General features: G+C 33.7%; 1 protein-coding gene across 2 annotated transcripts in view; it reads right to left on the bottom strand.

The window, feature by feature from the left end:
* PCLO (piccolo presynaptic cytomatrix protein) overlaps positions 1-16,745 on the bottom strand; it is a 396,812-nt gene that overhangs the window by 64,663 nt on the left and 315,404 nt on the right. For both annotated transcript variants that reach the window (XM_055590106.1, XM_055590107.1), the window contains exons 14-15: positions 12,242-12,292; positions 8,110-8,234 (exon numbers count right to left, since the gene is read on the bottom strand). In XM_055590106.1, coding sequence (XP_055446081.1) covers positions 8,110-8,234; positions 12,242-12,292 — 176 coding nt within the window. The remainder of the gene's footprint in view (positions 1-8,109; positions 8,235-12,241; positions 12,293-16,745) is intronic.

Raw genomic sequence — 16,745 nt, 5'->3', positions numbered from 1 at the left:
TAGCAAATTACATCCTTTTATATTTTATGATTTTGCTTTTTAAATTAAGGGTGATATAAGAAGAATGAGTATGATCACTTATCAGTTAATAGTCAACTTTGGTTGCTACTTTAGTATTCATGGCTAGTTCTCTAGTAGAATTTAAAAAAAGCACATTGTAGTATGAGTTTTAAAGTTTCTGTTTTGGACTTAATTATCATAATGTGAGATCATGGGAAAAAACATATTAGGGATAAGATTCATAATACAGTGAACAGTGGTAAAAATGTTATTTTTTTCAAATCCTGAAAAACTGAAAGCATATAATTTTAAAATAAGATTGAAGATGGAAATTAATGTCAAATGCAAACTCATGTATTTTTATTAAAATTCTAGATATGCCAATATATATTTAAACAGCCAAAACTATTGAAATGTCTTCAAAAGATATATTAGTCACTATTTTTCCTTTATTTATAAATATTAACAATTGTATTAACATTTCACATGTATATTTTAGTAATTCTTTCACTGATATCTAGCAAAATTACTGAATGCCAACTTTGTGTCAGGAACTATGCTCTATAAAAATGTACAACTGCAAAACTTTTAATTGTATTGACATACCATTATATCATGAGAAACACTTTGTAAAGTCAGCACATTAAAATAATAACAGCTAACGTTAATGAAAGGCTTTTTCACAGGCAGTCTAAGTGCTTTTCATGTGTTAAATTATTTAATCCTCAAAGCAACTCTGTGAGTCAGGTATTATTTATTATCTTATTTTATAGCTGATAAGAACTGAAGCTCAGAGGAATTAAGGCAAGCAGGTAAGGCTGCAGTTATTAATTCATAGGACAAGGTTTCAATAACAAGGAAACTGATTTCTTGCTCTTGAACATGGGCTATATGAACTCAGTTAATTAAGCCCATCATAAAATGTGACTAATCTATCAATTTTCTTAATTTTTCATTAGCTGAAGTGTCTAGTTTGTCTTATTTTAAAATCTAAAATTATACACCTCAAATTAAATATATATTTATACATATACAACATAAATTATTTACAGCATGTATATATATACACATACTGAAAATCAGGACAGTTTTAGAGTTGCTTAGGGAAATAATGAATGGTATGTTGTAAGACAGTGTTGTGGAACTAAGGATAATTAGTATAAATATTAACTTTTGTCCAGATACAATCAGATATAACCCCAATTAGTTGGGAAAAATTTAGATGTTTAATTTACTAGACAATATAAGTTCGACTCTCCAGTTTGTATCCTTTGCCTTTAGGGTTAATGAAGGTAAACACACCTTACTCCTGATCTTGCCTCTACCAGCCCAGGTTGACTAGTGTAAATGCAAATGAAATCCTTTGCAATCTTTTCACACTTGAATTTGCTGACGTGCAGAGAAGGCCACAAAGGTTTGCCTTCATTTACCCTTGTCTTATAGCTACCATGTACTGACTATTTTGGGCAAAATGCCAATGGACTATGTTCTGACTTTACACAATTGGAAACTCCACAGTTCTCAGCACCATATCAAAATCTGTGGATTTACAAGTTGAAGGTGGCCAGGTAAGCAGAATTCTTGAATGTGAGCAGAAATCCAGGTGGAGAAAAAAGTGGAGCTCATTTTTCTTTCCTACCTTGTCTAATAAACACACTACGGTCTCTAATGGGAAGGCTGAAATAATATTGTTTTAGGATAAGTAAGTCATATCTAATAATCAGAGACTTTTTTTAATAAGTGAAAATAAAAAGCCAATTAATCAAGATGGGACATGGTACTTATCAAAAAAGCTAAACCTTTGTTTCCTTTAAGTTTTGACTTATTTCTTTTTTCTTTGATTTTTATTGTATGGTCACTTTTTCATAAGTAGGTATGATTTTAAGGCTGACAGGAAATATACTTAAAATTCAATTATTTTCTCCTAAACCAGCAGAATAAAACAGTTCTCTGAGTTTCTCTTTAATTAAAAAAAATTGAGAAAGAAGAATGGAATATAATGGCTTATTTATATTTAACCCTCATAGAATTATATAAAATATTGAAGGTCTTCATTTATTTGCTTTCTCTTGATTGGAAAAATACATACATATTTCTTTATTGAAAAATATATAATGAGTCACATATATACATATATATACACATAAATATATACATATACATACATAAACACACACACACACATAAAGTGAAGTGAAAGTCACTCAGTCGTGTCTGACTCTTTACCCCATGGACTATACAGTCGATGAAATTCTCCAGGCCAGAATACTGGAGTGGGTACCCTTTCCCTTCTCCAGGGGATCTTCTCAACCCAGGGATTGAACCCAGGTCTCCCGCATTGCAGGCAGATTCTTTACCAGCTGAGCCACAGAGAAGACCAAGAATACTGGAGTCGATAGCCTACCCCTTTTCCAGCAGAGCTTCCTAACCCAGGAATTAAACTGGGGTCTCCTGCATTGCAGGTGGATTCTTTACAAGCTGAGCCACAGGGAAGCCTAAGAATACTGGAGTAGATAGCCTATCCCTTCTTCAGCAGATCTTTCTGACCTCGGAATTAAACTAGGGTCTCCTGCATTGCAGGCGGATTCTTTACCAGACAAGTTTTCTTCAAACTTACTCCTCTGAGGATATTGCCTTTAATTTAGCAAGAAGCACAGAGCATATCCCATTTTACAAGCTCTGTTTCTCTGTGTGAAAGAATGCATATATGACTTGTCACTTGATTGTGCTCCCTGAGGTCTGAGACTATGGCTGTGTTCTCAATTCCAACCCCAGCAAAGAGTTTGGAGTAGTTTCTGCTAAATAAATGTTTATTGAATGGATCCTTAAAACATGTTTGTACTTCTTTTTTTCTTTAAAATCTACTGAAATAAAAGAAGTTTTGGCCTTCAAATTGTAAATATATACAACATGTATACCTGTTTCACATTCATTCCAGAGGAAATAGTTTGAAATGCTAACAAGGGTGTTTAGAGAAAGTCCAGCCAGGAACTGGGCTTCCAGGTACTAGAATAGTGAAAATAAGCTTCAATTAGAGCAAAATCTCATCAGTGTGGAAAAAAAAATCTGCACTTTGTCTAGCAGTGTAATGCAAGAAAGCAGAACGAAATCCTTCAGATATGCTCATTTTCATTTCTTAACTATCTAGGCACAAGTATTGCGTTAATGGACTCTAGGCTATTGTCTGTCTTTCACCTCATCTTGGCTGATATCTGGGCTATCAGAGCTTATGAACATCTTATTCAAAGGATGGGAAGAGGAAATGAAAGGAGACAAGAAAACCAGACCAGTGAAATTCTTTTAGTTAACAGGACATTAAAATTTTTTTTAATCATTAAGGATGTATTATACTTATTACTGAAGAAAAGTTGCCTGATTTTCTAAATAGTGTTGTTAAATAATTTTGTGTAATTCAGTAGCCAAAGCATTCTCTATCTCTTTTCTGTTGCAGGGTTAAGTGACCACTGGCAACATGAAATTTATTATACATCTCTATAAATAATAGCAACTGCCATTTATTGAGAGCTTATTATGTGCCTGACATTATGCTTATCATTTTTGGTACATTCTTCATGTGTTTGACAAAAATCCTGGGAGGGGGCTATTAAGATTCCTAGGTAGAAGAGGACATAGTTTTAGAGAAACCTCACAATTTCGAAGTGGTAGGGCTGAAATTCAAACTCAAGCTCTTAAGGACTTTACTCATTGGCCTCTTCAGCCTAACTTACAATGTCAATACTTTATCAGTATAATTCCTTTTCACACTGACAGTTCTAGAAGACATGATGAAAATAACTTCACTATGAAAGATATGACGAAGGGACTTCTAGATCTTCTATACTGTAATCCAGCACATCTCAGATTATTTTGACTATTATTTACATTTACAAAAAACATGTTCTCTTCTAAATTAAATATAGACAAGCACTGTCACTCTGACAATTTCCCCCTGGTTTCTCCTGATAAAAGAGAGAAAGCTTCTGAGTAAAGGGACTGATCATGTCTGTTCTGAAGTGACATGATCCCTTTGAAACAAAACTCATTTTGCCAGTCTGAGAGGTCTGGATGATGCCTGAGTAGAGAAAACCAGTCATAAAAAATGACCTTTCTCAGTTTCAAATTTTCTGGTAGCCATAATTATGTGGCTGCAAGGAAACAGCTTCTGGGCACCAGAAGGTTGTAGTGGCTAATACTATTCTTTGAAATATTTAAATATTTAAGCTCTAACAAATCAGAAACTGCCTGTTTTGCTCAACAGTTTGTCAGGTTTAGTAAAGATGCTGAATTTTATTATCAAAGACAAAAATCCTGTACCATTAATATTCTGGGTGGGATTAAAATTCCCATCACTGTGTTGCTACAGATGGTACAAGATTGACCTCCCCACTAAATAACACATTCAATTTATATGCAATGAGGTGTGCAAAAAGTGCTTTTGGCTATATATTAAGAAAACCCCTTAACTAACAATATACTGATTCAACACCCTCTAGCAGAAAATAGACAAAGGAAGTTGTTATCATGCTGGAACAGGCAGATTATGGCATCCTAAATTGCACAGCAATAATTTTGTGGTACATAAGGTCTAAAGGCATGGAAGTGTTTCATCATTAGGTCTGCTATTGCTGCTGCTGCTGCTAAGTCGCTTCAGTCGTGTCCGACTCTGTGCGACCCCAGAGATGACCGCCCACCAGGCCCTGCCGTCCCTGGGATTCTCCAGGCAAGAACACTGGAGTGGGGTGCCATTTCCTCCTCCAATGCATGAAAGTGAAAAGTGAAAGTGAAATCTCTCAGTCGTGTCCGACTCTTAGCGACCCCATGGACTGCAGCCTACCAGGCTCCTCCGTCCATGGGATTTTCCATGCAAGAGTACTGGAGTGGGGTGTCACTCATTAGGTCTAAGTGAGGGTAAAAGATGAGACAACTCTCATGTTTAAGATGGGGTATATACATAGTACTGGTCATCCAGAAGGCCAATTAATTTCTTCTGAAAAACGAGTATATATTTTTTTAATTTGTCATAGAAGACTCAGAAGGACCTAAGCCATGATTACTGCATGAGAAGCTAAATGAATTTTAGCAGACAAATTATAAACAAAAACTTTAGTTATATCTAATTTCAGAATGATATTTCTTTATCATACTTCTCTATGTTTTTACTATTTTCTACTTTTCTCTCCTCTTCTGCACATATCTGCTAAACATATTTAGTAATGATGTGATCAGAACAGTCTGCTATTAGCACAATTGATCCCAACATACAGAAAAATAAAAATTATAACTGCAGGTAAATGTACACGAAAGGCAAAAAAAAAAAAAAAAAAAAAAAAAAAGAACTCTAGACATTTCAGCAAAGTGCGACACTGAAAGAGAACCAACTCTACCTTGCATTCTGGACAACCATGACTTGACTGCATTGATTCCAAGATCGAGAATGAAGGATACAGCAGGAAAGTAAGAAAGACAGGAAGAAAAAAGTTAGGAACAGAAGTAAGGAAGAAAATGTGAGAATAAAAACTAAAGGAGCTGCACCATAATACACAAACAACATGAGGTAGAAAATAATCGTTGAACCAAGGTGAAAATAATGCTTCCCAAGTGTAATACATTCCAAGGTCTTGGTCACTATAGTAGTTAGGAGTAATTTAAAGAAAGGGCTAGGAATCGAATAGGAATGGCATACTAGCTTGCTTTTTGGTCAAATCCGATCTAGCAGGCATATTTTGTTTGATAAATTGCATGGGGATAGCTTTCGGTGGGAGCCTCACTCTTCATTTCATTATAGTTCCCACCCATCTTTCTGTTACCCACTCCGGAATGGACTGCCATATTCATGCCATCTGTCTGATCTTTCCAGTTATTCAAGTTTGCAACAGGATTGCAATAGGATTAAAACATATCCTGTAACAAATAAAAGATAACCACTCTTTTATAGTACAAAAGGTGACACTCTAGGGTATTAAAGAAGATAGAAAATTAAATGAGAGTGTCTATTTTCACTCATTAGCAAATGCTGATTAGAGATATAGCCTTGGTAGTGATTTCCTCTTATACTGTCATTAAACAACACTAACGGTCAAATGACCCAAATAAAAGGCAGAATGCAGTTATCAGTTTGTTATATTTATGTTAAAAAAATAAAGTACTCGAGGAGGAGGGATTAATTAGGAGTTTGAGATTAGCAGTTGCAGACTACTACATGTAAAACAGATAAACAGCAAATTCTACTGTAATGCACAGAAACTATACTCAGTATCTTGAATTAAATCAGTTTGCTGTATACAGAAACGAATGCAACATTGAAAATCAACTATATTTCAAAAGAGTAGAAACATTGCAGTTATACTACTACATAAAGATATAAACTAACATAGAAACTCCCCTTTCATGTTCTATAGGGCTAGTTTGAAATGTCTATGAATTAAAACTAGAGTAACAATACCAGCAACTCTAAGTTTCTAAATAAAATTGTTGGGTAGGATGAAATTAAGGGCTGTATACTGAATTAGATATATCACTTGGCAATTTTCAAATTATTTTCTGAGTATTATCTAATTTGATTTTCCTGAGCAACTGAAAATTATGGCTCTCTCTACCATGGCTCTTTCAATATCAACAAGGAAAGTGAATCTCTCAGAATTGATGATTTGACAGTTGTGACAACTGGTAAGCAGCATTCAAATGAACTCTAATTTAGATCCTGTTCAAACAGACCAAATATAGTTATAGAACATACTTGGTATGATTTTAGTGTTTATACATTTTTTGAGCTTTGTTTTATGGCCCACAACATAGTTTATGATGGTTAATGTTCCATGTGCACTTGAAAAGTATATGTGTGTATATATATATATATATATACACATACATATTCTGCTGTTGATGGGCAGAATATTTTATATATATCAACTAGGTCATCAAACGGGCTAAGAAAATATTAGGAGGCAATTGGGGGAAATAGATTTAAAAATTAAAAATTATTATGGCTATGTGTGGTATTATAATTACTTAAAAAAATTTTTTTTTTAGAAATATATACTATTTGCATAAAAAAGTTACAATAGTTGAGATCTATTTTAAAATAATCTGCATGGAGGGAGTGTACAAGGGTAAAAATGAAACATGATTGGCTAGAAAGTGGTAATTGTTGAAGCTGAGTAATGGGTGCATGATGGATCATTATATTATTCTTTCTACTTATACTTCCAATGACTGAAAATTTCCCAGTAAAAAGTTACATTAAAATGTTGCTCTTCAAATTAAATGAAAACACAGCAAAAATGAAACCAGAGTCTTCAATAACCGTCCCCTAATTTTTTTAACTATACCTCCAATTGTTGATTACTTATGGTTCCATCATACTGATTTGGCTAGTATAAATTCTTCATAAAAGGTAATGATTTGTTGGGTCCAAATTACTGGTTTGAAGCCATCCCTGAATTATGATTTATATATAAGATTACAGCAATTTGCATTTATTATGTGAAAATTAAACATCTCTAAGGAGTACTTGCTTTATATAAACAGTTTATATATTACACAAGAGATTTAAAGAGATCTTTTTCATTTATCTACCAAAGTTGACATTTCAAATATTATTCTTATTTTTTTATTTTATAATTTTAGAACAGTGATTTGAAAATATGCATGTAAATAATGATCCATCAAGTCATTTAATGAGCATTTAATTATTGAATAATACACATGTCCTATAAGATAAAAGAGTAACTGGTGAGTCCTTGAACACTGGTTTCACAAATACATTTTGAAAGGTAAACTAATTCTTTAAATCTGCCACAGACAATTCCTGAAATGATTTCATAGTCTACCTGACTGGTCATAGCACAAGAAGTTTCTAGAACTAACATACTAATACGTTCTTATCCAAGCAGCTTTTGTTATGATCATGAATCTCCAAAAACCCATTGAGTCTTAATTATAAATTTTTAATTCCATCTTGCTTACTAATTGGAAATGAATAAGTATGACATGTATTATAGATAAAACTAAGAAAAAGATATAAAGCTCTTTAGAGATCAGAAGACATTATCACTAAAAAAAAATCGTATGGCAATATTTGTGATACTTCAAAGACATCACTTTACTTACCCTCGCCCTGGAAGAAGGTACACTTTAACAAAGGGGTCTGAATAACCATTGTTGTCTCGAGGGACTAGGTTTCTTGCTTGGAGAATATGTATTATGAGATTTCCAAGATCATAGTTGATTTGAAGCTTAAAGAAACAGCAAATATTCCATGAACATTATTTTGTTTTTAAAAAAGCATATAATACATTATCGTTCAATATTTTGCCAGTATTTAAAAAAAATTCTCATAAGAAGCATTAACTGTCACTTTCATTTTATTTGAAACTGAACAGACCAGTTAATGTCTAATTTAATTGGGAGCTCCCAGGCACACATTAATTACTAGTAAATGTGCTGTTCATTCTTTCCACTGTGAAAGTTCTGGCCTGTCTAAAATTCATTTAGAAGGAAAATAACACAGTGAATGCTAGTTACATTTTTAAACAAAATTTCCACTGTTAGCAAAATCAGAAATGTTAATGTTCATGAATACAGTTGCCAGAATTTTGAAAATAAATTAACTAATTGATAAATTTAATAGAAAATCTCTTTTGCATTTCATCGAATAGTTAACAGTGGGTAGAATCATTGTTTAAACACAAATACGTTAGTACTGAATTGTCAGGATATTTAAGAATGTGCAATTTGATCTCTTTCTATAGTACACTAGCTGATAAACCTGTAGCTTTTCTTTTTGTGCCTGCTTTCTTAACAGAGTGAGGTTTAGATAATAAAATACAACTGTTCTATAATCTCAGAAACTGAAGAGAAAAGAAGAGGCACTGTCTCATAGATGTCTAATGGCTGTTGTAAAGTTGTCATTGAATAGTAAAAGACTTACCATTCAAACTAAATTTTAAGAAGCCAGCATGATTCAAAATAATTGAATTAACCAATTTTTCTCCTTCAAAAATGAAAAATTCCTTTGGCATCATTTAGAATAGGACAATTTTGTTTGATGCTGTTTCAATTTATCAAATAACAGAAAGGAAAGTGAAAGTGTTAGTTGCTCAGTCGTGTCCGACTCTTTGTGACCCCATGGATTGTGCAGACCCTATGGACTGTAGTCAGCCAGGCTCCTCTGTCCATGGGATTTCCCATGAAAGAATACTGGAGAGGGTAGCCATTCCCTTCTCCAAGGGATCTAGCCGACCCAGAACTTGAACCCAGGCCTCCTGCGTTGCAGGTCGATTCTTTACTGCCTGAGCCACCAAGGGAGCCCTAACAGAAAGGAAGAAATCTATACTTTGAAAAGGAAAAACCATAAATAAAAAATGAACGTACTTTTTATAATCATGCAAAACAGATATGCTATATTTATGTTGAAAATGGAATAACTTAGATGAGTCAGCCTTCATTTAAAATTTAATATTAAAACGATTTACTGATTTCAGCATAATTTTGATCTGATTATGTTTTGTGGCAGAAAAGCAATCTTTGTTCACTTTTCTCAGTACAGAAAGCTCCAGAGTCTCACTGACCACCATGAAAACAATATGAAACATGAAACACAGAGCCATGAAGGAAAAGGAGAAATAAGAAGTCTAGGACTGCAGTAACTGTGTTTTAACGGAGTACTAAAATACAGGAATTATTCTGAATTAATTTCACTGAGGTTTAGAACAGCTTCCAAATCTTTAAGGAGAAAATTTCCCCCTTTTTTTTCCTTTCTCTGCTAGCCTAAAAGTCCATTTTTAACTGGTGAGGCAGCAAAATCATTTCTTATTGAAACAGAAATTTGCAGGATACTCTAAGAGAGTGCTTTCCAAAGTGTACTCTGTAAATCTGGTGCCTTAGAGAACACTTAGAGTTGCTCAGATGTTACATGTGAGAGAAAATGAGATGCCCCCAGTACCCCTTAACCAGACAAATTCCATTCTGGCAATTCACTGTTTGGGTGTTTACACAAGGTTTCATCTGGAATAAGGCTTTGCTAAAAAGACAGAAGATAAAATATTAAAAAATGAAATCACTGTCATAAGAAAGTATCTCCCCTTGCTGCCCCCCACCCCGCCCCCCCCCCAAAAAAAGAAAAAGGAAAGCAAAGCAAAGCAAATATCCTGGGAGTTGAAAATATTAGAGCAAAGTTCTACTGTAAAATTAAATATTACCACTGAAGTGAAAAGAAAATAAGAACAAAACAAATGAATTTACTTACGAAACAGAAATAGACTCACAGACAGACAATGAACTTACAGTTGTTGGTGGGGGCCAGGGGGGAAGGGTGAAGGAGAAGGGATAGTTAGGGAATTTGTGGTGGACGTGTACACACTGCTATATTTAAAATGGATAACCAACAAGGACATATTGTGCAGCACATGGAACTCTGCTCAGTGTCATGGGGCAGCCTGGATGGGAGGGGGGTTAGCGGGAGAGTGGATATATATGCATGTATGTATACATATATATATGGCTGAGTGCCTGTGCTGTTCACCTGAAACTATCACAATATTGTTTGTTAGTCAGCTATACTCCAATTTAAAATAAAAAGGTTTTAGAAAATAAACCTTTCAATAAAAAACAAATTACAACAAGCCAAAAAGAAACACAGCACATGTTGGCCCTTGAGCAAAAAATTTAAAAAATGAGACAAAGAAAGAGATATTATGAATCAGAATATCTAGCATTTTCTTTGCTGCATGTGAAATTAAAAGAGATCACCTTTGGCTTTCTAGAAGTGAGAAATAGCAGTGAGCCAGCAAGATCGAGAACACATTGGTGATTTCAGTTCCATCCTGCTGGGTCCTTCTTATTAGGGTGCCCATGTTCTGTGCTTTTTCTTCATTTCCACTCTCACTCTCCACTCTGCTTCAATCCGGGTATGCCTGGATGACAACTGATTTCTTTGTCTTTGTGTCCTCCTCTTATAATACTTCCTAGACGCTGTGGCTCTATGAATTTCTATGACATATTTGTTTCATTTAGCCCCTCCCTCACTCTAAAATATTTCCTGATCCCTCTATTATGTTGTGGCTAACATCCTTCGGGTTCTGTTCAAGGTTCTTTTAATTTAGTCTTAATTTATCTCTACAGGAACATTTTCCTGCAGCAGAGCAGATCTGTTCTTTTCATTACCCTCTGGCAGCAGAATTGCTCCTTGTACCATTTCTTCTTCCAGGAAAACACTTCTCCTTTTTCTATGCTTATCCTCAAATTACTTCAAATCTCTGTTACCCTTTGTGAAAATGTGCTGTAGATGCAACTAAGACTCACTGTTCTTTTCTCTTATCAAAAATGCACTATCTTCAAATAGCTATTATTTTCTATTTTGTTAATTCTTTTCACATGACATTTCTTACCTACCCTAAATTACTTTTTAGTATCATCTAAAGTATCATTTTTCTAACTTTTCTGAATCTGCCCATTTATGACGCAATATATAAACACAGAAACATGCACACAGAACTAAAAAAAAAACCATAATGATTTAAACTATTTTCTTCTATCTTCCTGGTCAAAATCCTCTCAATTAATTTGATAAATTATAGATTGGTTATGATCTCCAGTATGAAAAACACTGCTCTAGAGTAACTGTTCAGCAATTATTTAGCAATTGTTTGCCAGAGGAAGAAAAGAGGACAGCATTAGAGTCATGAAACTCTCAATGCTGCTGTTGCTGCTAGGTTGCTTCAGTCGTGTCCAACTCTGTGTGACCCCATAGACGGCAGCCCACCAGGCTCCCCTGTCCCTGGGATTCTCGAGGCAAGAACACTGGAGTGGAGTGCCATTTCCTTCTCCAATGCATGAAAGTGAAAAGTGAAAGTGAAGTCGCTCAGTCATGTCCGACTTGACCCCATGGACTGCAGCCTACCAGGCTCCTCCGTCCATGGGATTTTCCAGGCAAGAGTAGTCTCAATGAGAAACCTTCAAATTTCCAGGAGAATCTGTCATGTTTGAAACACATTCAACAACTATAAAGTAAAGGAGACTTAATACATTGGTACTGTTAAGGTATTAGGTAGATTTCAAAGTACAGAATTCCAGAGGTATAATTAGATTTAATAAAACATATATTGTATTAAAATACTTATACCTATATATGTCATAAAACAGGAAAAGTTAAGGTTCTAATAGTGCTTACAATCTCAATAGACCAGTGGGAAAAAGAGCCACAAAAGATGGTATAATAATGATCTTTTAAAAGCATTCATACCTGAATTTCCCCCGTAATTGGATGAGAGACAACCTTTGCTGCATCAGTAGGCTGCAATGTTAAGACATATATTAGATTAATGGATAAACCCTTTACAGGATTTACCATTTAAACTTCCCTCTGAGTTAAGTTCTGTTTGGTCAGAGCACACTGCCTGGAAAGCACATTTTGTCCATTTGGTTGCTTCAGATTATGGTGTCTACTTACACTTCTCAATACATGTTTAATTTTATAGATACATAAATCTCTTTTTCATTGTGTGAAGCCTGTTTAGAAGCTATAATTTTATACCTGAAGTAATGTACATTCAATTACTTAAGAAATGGAACACTTTTGGTTGAAAGTATTCAATTTAAGTATTAATGCATTTTAAATGTCTATAAGAAAATGAAAAAGATATTGTTTTTACTTGACTGCCTAGGAGGCCAAAAGTTATAAAAGTCCATCTTATATTCTGTTGCTGGGTTCTCAGAACAGTCCTACTCTCTTCTAGAGTGGGGACACCCAGGTAACCACTTTTTAGCATTTCATACCCCTTTAATTAAAAGTCCATAACATTCGATCTAAGTTCACATTTCCTTAATAATTTTCTTATATCAGTAAAGCCTTTAAAACCATTCAGAATGTGATCTGATAAAGTGATTCATTCTGCTGATTTAATGACTGATTACTGATCTGTTACATTTCGTAGAATGTACAAATTTGTACAAAAAAAGGAATGATGTCCCTGACTCGAGATCAACAACAGAATTTCAGGCAATGTGGCATCACTGTAGGGAGACATTTACTAAAATGGAGGCAAGCTTACTACCAGACAGCAAAGGCCCTGTATCCCTATATATACATCATAGTGGCCTTATAATAATAATTAACTGGAAAAGGAAAATTTATAATGTTTAGGTGTGTTTCTGCTACTTTTTAAAATTATTTTATGCTAGAAATGAGAGCAATCAAAGAAGACAGTTATCTTCCAGGTCTTGTTTTGTGAAATATTAAAAATTATGTGTAATCATTGGTAAAGTTATAGAGAAGGGTTTAAATTTTCTAAGCCATATATCCTTTATTAGTAAAGCTCATTTACATGAATGGCCATTTAACACTGAAACTATGCTCTAGCTGCAAAGGATAAACTGCTAGTTATTGAATAATTATGTTTACTTAATTCTTTTATGTTTAACTTTTAAGGAAAGCGAAGGAGTCGAGAAAAAGAAGGAATACACAAGTTCCTGAAACTCTATCTCAATTAAAGATGGGAAGTTTCCTAAAACTAGATATCCATGAATCTCAATGAGCAACACTGAGGGATAACTAGAGATAAAATGTCAAAAATAGGATGAAAAAAACCCCAAGTAATGATTGATAATGTATTTTGTTTTGATTTCATTTTGATGGTTATAACTCATTTGAAATACGATCATGCAAACATAACTAGAATCAGTGCAGAGAATATACTTATGGACAAATTTTAAATGTTCTGGGGTGTGGCAATGAACTCATAAAGGCACACAAGGATACAATATCTGTGTACAGTGGGCATATCAGCTCCAGGTAGTTATGGTTTAAGATTAGAGACAAGTATTTCTTTTCAGTGATGTCATACCCTTGTGAAGCTGGTTTTTGATGACTGTGGTGATTAAAAAAAAATGTACTGCAAGAAAATTAGTGTGATCAGTGTGGAAGAGGAAATGCGAATGTCAGTGTCCAAACCAATTCCACCATCTGAATAGTTTTGCAGTCCCTTCAGGCACACATATCCCACTGATAAATAATTTTAGTATATAACTATGAAATAGATATTTTATTTTATTTTATGTATTATTTTTCCAATGGTTACTAAGATGTTAGGACATAAATACTAGTTAAATTGTTGGGACCTAACTATATAATAAATGTTAATTGTTTTAGGTATCTCTTTTGGTATAAGGGCAGTATGAAAAAATTACTGAGCTGTTGTGTGCTATGATAGAAAAGTCTGGGAGAGCAAGGACCTACTTCATTAGAACACTTAAAACTAGTAAGCATTTTAGTTGACATTTATTTATACAATGATGGGAGAAATTATTCAGATTTTAAAGATAATATGAAGAAAATCTGATTAGATTTCAGAAATAAAACAGCTTGTGGCAGTAAAATAAAAATTTTGGAGGAAAAAATTCATATTGAATTAGTAAACAAAATAATTAAAATGGTCATATGTAAATATATAGCATAATTTAACCCTATGTCTAAATAATTTAGATTCACATTTTACTTATATTTACTTAGAAGCAATCACTTAAACTGGAACATTATTAATAGATTAATAATTACTTATGAATAATCACTCAAAACATTTAATAGATGGTGTTCTAAATATACATAATTAATGTATAAATATGCTATGGTTTAAATATTTTTGTTTTAATTTACTCCATAATACTAATGTTTTATAATTTAATATATAGTTAGCCTCATAACTAATAAAAACAAAAGGATGTTAAAATTATAATTTTCTAAATTAACTGAAGAACATATGCTATATTTGAACATATTACCTGACTCAGAAACATGTAAGCTTCAGACCATTGCTCAGTATTTCTCTAATCTCTCAATGTCAATATTTTAATATTGTAGGATTTGTAGAACAAATAAAAATAAGTATTGACTTTGATGCATACTATAAATATCATTAAGTTTATTTATTTTAAGAAACTCAGTACCAGCTAAATGTTGATGATAATAAACTCTCCGCTAAATGTTGATGATAATAAACTCTCCAAAAGATGAATAGGCAACAGTCCCTTTCTTCAGGAGTGTTAACATCTATTCACTATATATTTCTGTAAGTATATATAGAATCTCACCAATAACCAGATTTGATTATTGTTATTACTATCAATAAGAATTAAAAAGCAATCTATATACCTTCACTGTCAAGTAGACCATAATGTGAGCCACATAGGTTATTTCAAATACTGTAGTAGTCACTTTAAAAATGTAAAAATAAATGGTAAATTAATTTTTAAATATATATTTTGTTTATTTGACTGCACCAGGTCTTAGCTGCACCGCATCGGTAGCATGCGGATGGTTTAGTTGGGTATGTTGGCTCTTTAGTTGTGGCATGTGGGGTCTAGTTCCCTGACCAGGGGTCAAACCTGGGCCCCCTGCATTGGGAGCACGAAGTTTTAGCCACTGGACCATCAGGAAAGTCCTGTGCAATTAATTTCTACTGACATATTTTATTTGATGCAATTTATTAGAAATACTATCATTTCACCATGAAATCAATATAAAAAATGTAATGAGCTATTTTACATGTTTTTTTATACTAAGTCTTTAAAATCTGTTGTATAATTCACATATACAGCATATCTCAATTAGGACTAGAACATCTGAAGTGTTCACTTGCCACAGGTGGCTAGCAGCCACTGTCATGGACAGTGAAGCTCTATAGCTGTTTCAGCAAAACCTCTGTAAAACTACACAGGTCACATTCTTGGCATAGAAAAGAATTACCACATATCATAAAACGTGTCAGTATCATTTCCCTGATATTTGTCCTATAATACCTGTGTCCTATAATACCTGTTCTATAATACCTATAATACCTGTGTTCATCTTGCAATCATTACCAAAAAAGTTCACATGAAAAAAAAAAACCTCTATTTTTTACTCCCATAATATTATAAAGACTCACAGGTACCATTGATGTTTTAATTTAATTTTAATTTATTTTGTTATGGTCTATGCAAGCTACTCTGCTACGTGCTTAGGGAGCTATAAAGAAAATAAGAAATGGCTTTTGGTTCTTAATGAGTGTGCAGCCCATTTAGGAGGGTAAAATAAGCAAACAAGTAACCATAATCAAGATACAAATTGTTTTACTGGATACATAAAGCATCTGGCACTTTGGAGGGAGGGAAGGAAGAGAGAACGATGACTCTAAGGAAGGATTAGAATATGGAAAGGCTTCGTAGAGGAAGGGTTTCTGTTATTTTTGTTTATCATTGACTCTTCATTTTCTGCAGATTGTAGAGTAAAAGCAAGGCATGGCATATAATGTCTTTCAATTTACAATTATCTAGGCTTCTCCTCTATTTATTATCCCTATATCTTTTGTATACCATGACTTAAGCATACAATTTTCTGTTTCTCATTTTTTTTTTTTGGTGGTGCATTCTCTTCTTCAATGTTGGTTTCTTTTTCCCCTTTACCAAACGGGTTCATTAGCTAAATGCCAGCTTTCCTAACCCCATTGTCCCAGTGCCCTCTGCAGTTTTTAATGACCACCAACATTATAGCTTTACTGAATTTGTTTATATATCATCCTTCATCTATACTTAAATTAGTACTTCTTAAACTTCAAGGGGTATCACACTCACTTGGAGAACTTATTAAAACTCAGGTTGCTTGGTTTTATCCCTGGAGCTTCTGATTCAGAAGGCATAATGGTAGGATCAAGAATTTGCATTTTTAATAAGTTCTTGCCTGATGCTGATACTACTGGACTGAGCAGGCTTTA

The sequence above is a fragment of the Bubalus kerabau genome, chromosome 8 (assembly GCF_029407905.1).
Source record: "Bubalus kerabau isolate K-KA32 ecotype Philippines breed swamp buffalo chromosome 8, PCC_UOA_SB_1v2, whole genome shotgun sequence".
Lineage (NCBI taxonomy): Eukaryota > Metazoa > Chordata > Mammalia > Artiodactyla > Bovidae > Bubalus > Bubalus kerabau.
This window is presented reverse-complemented; position numbering and strand designations above follow the sequence as displayed.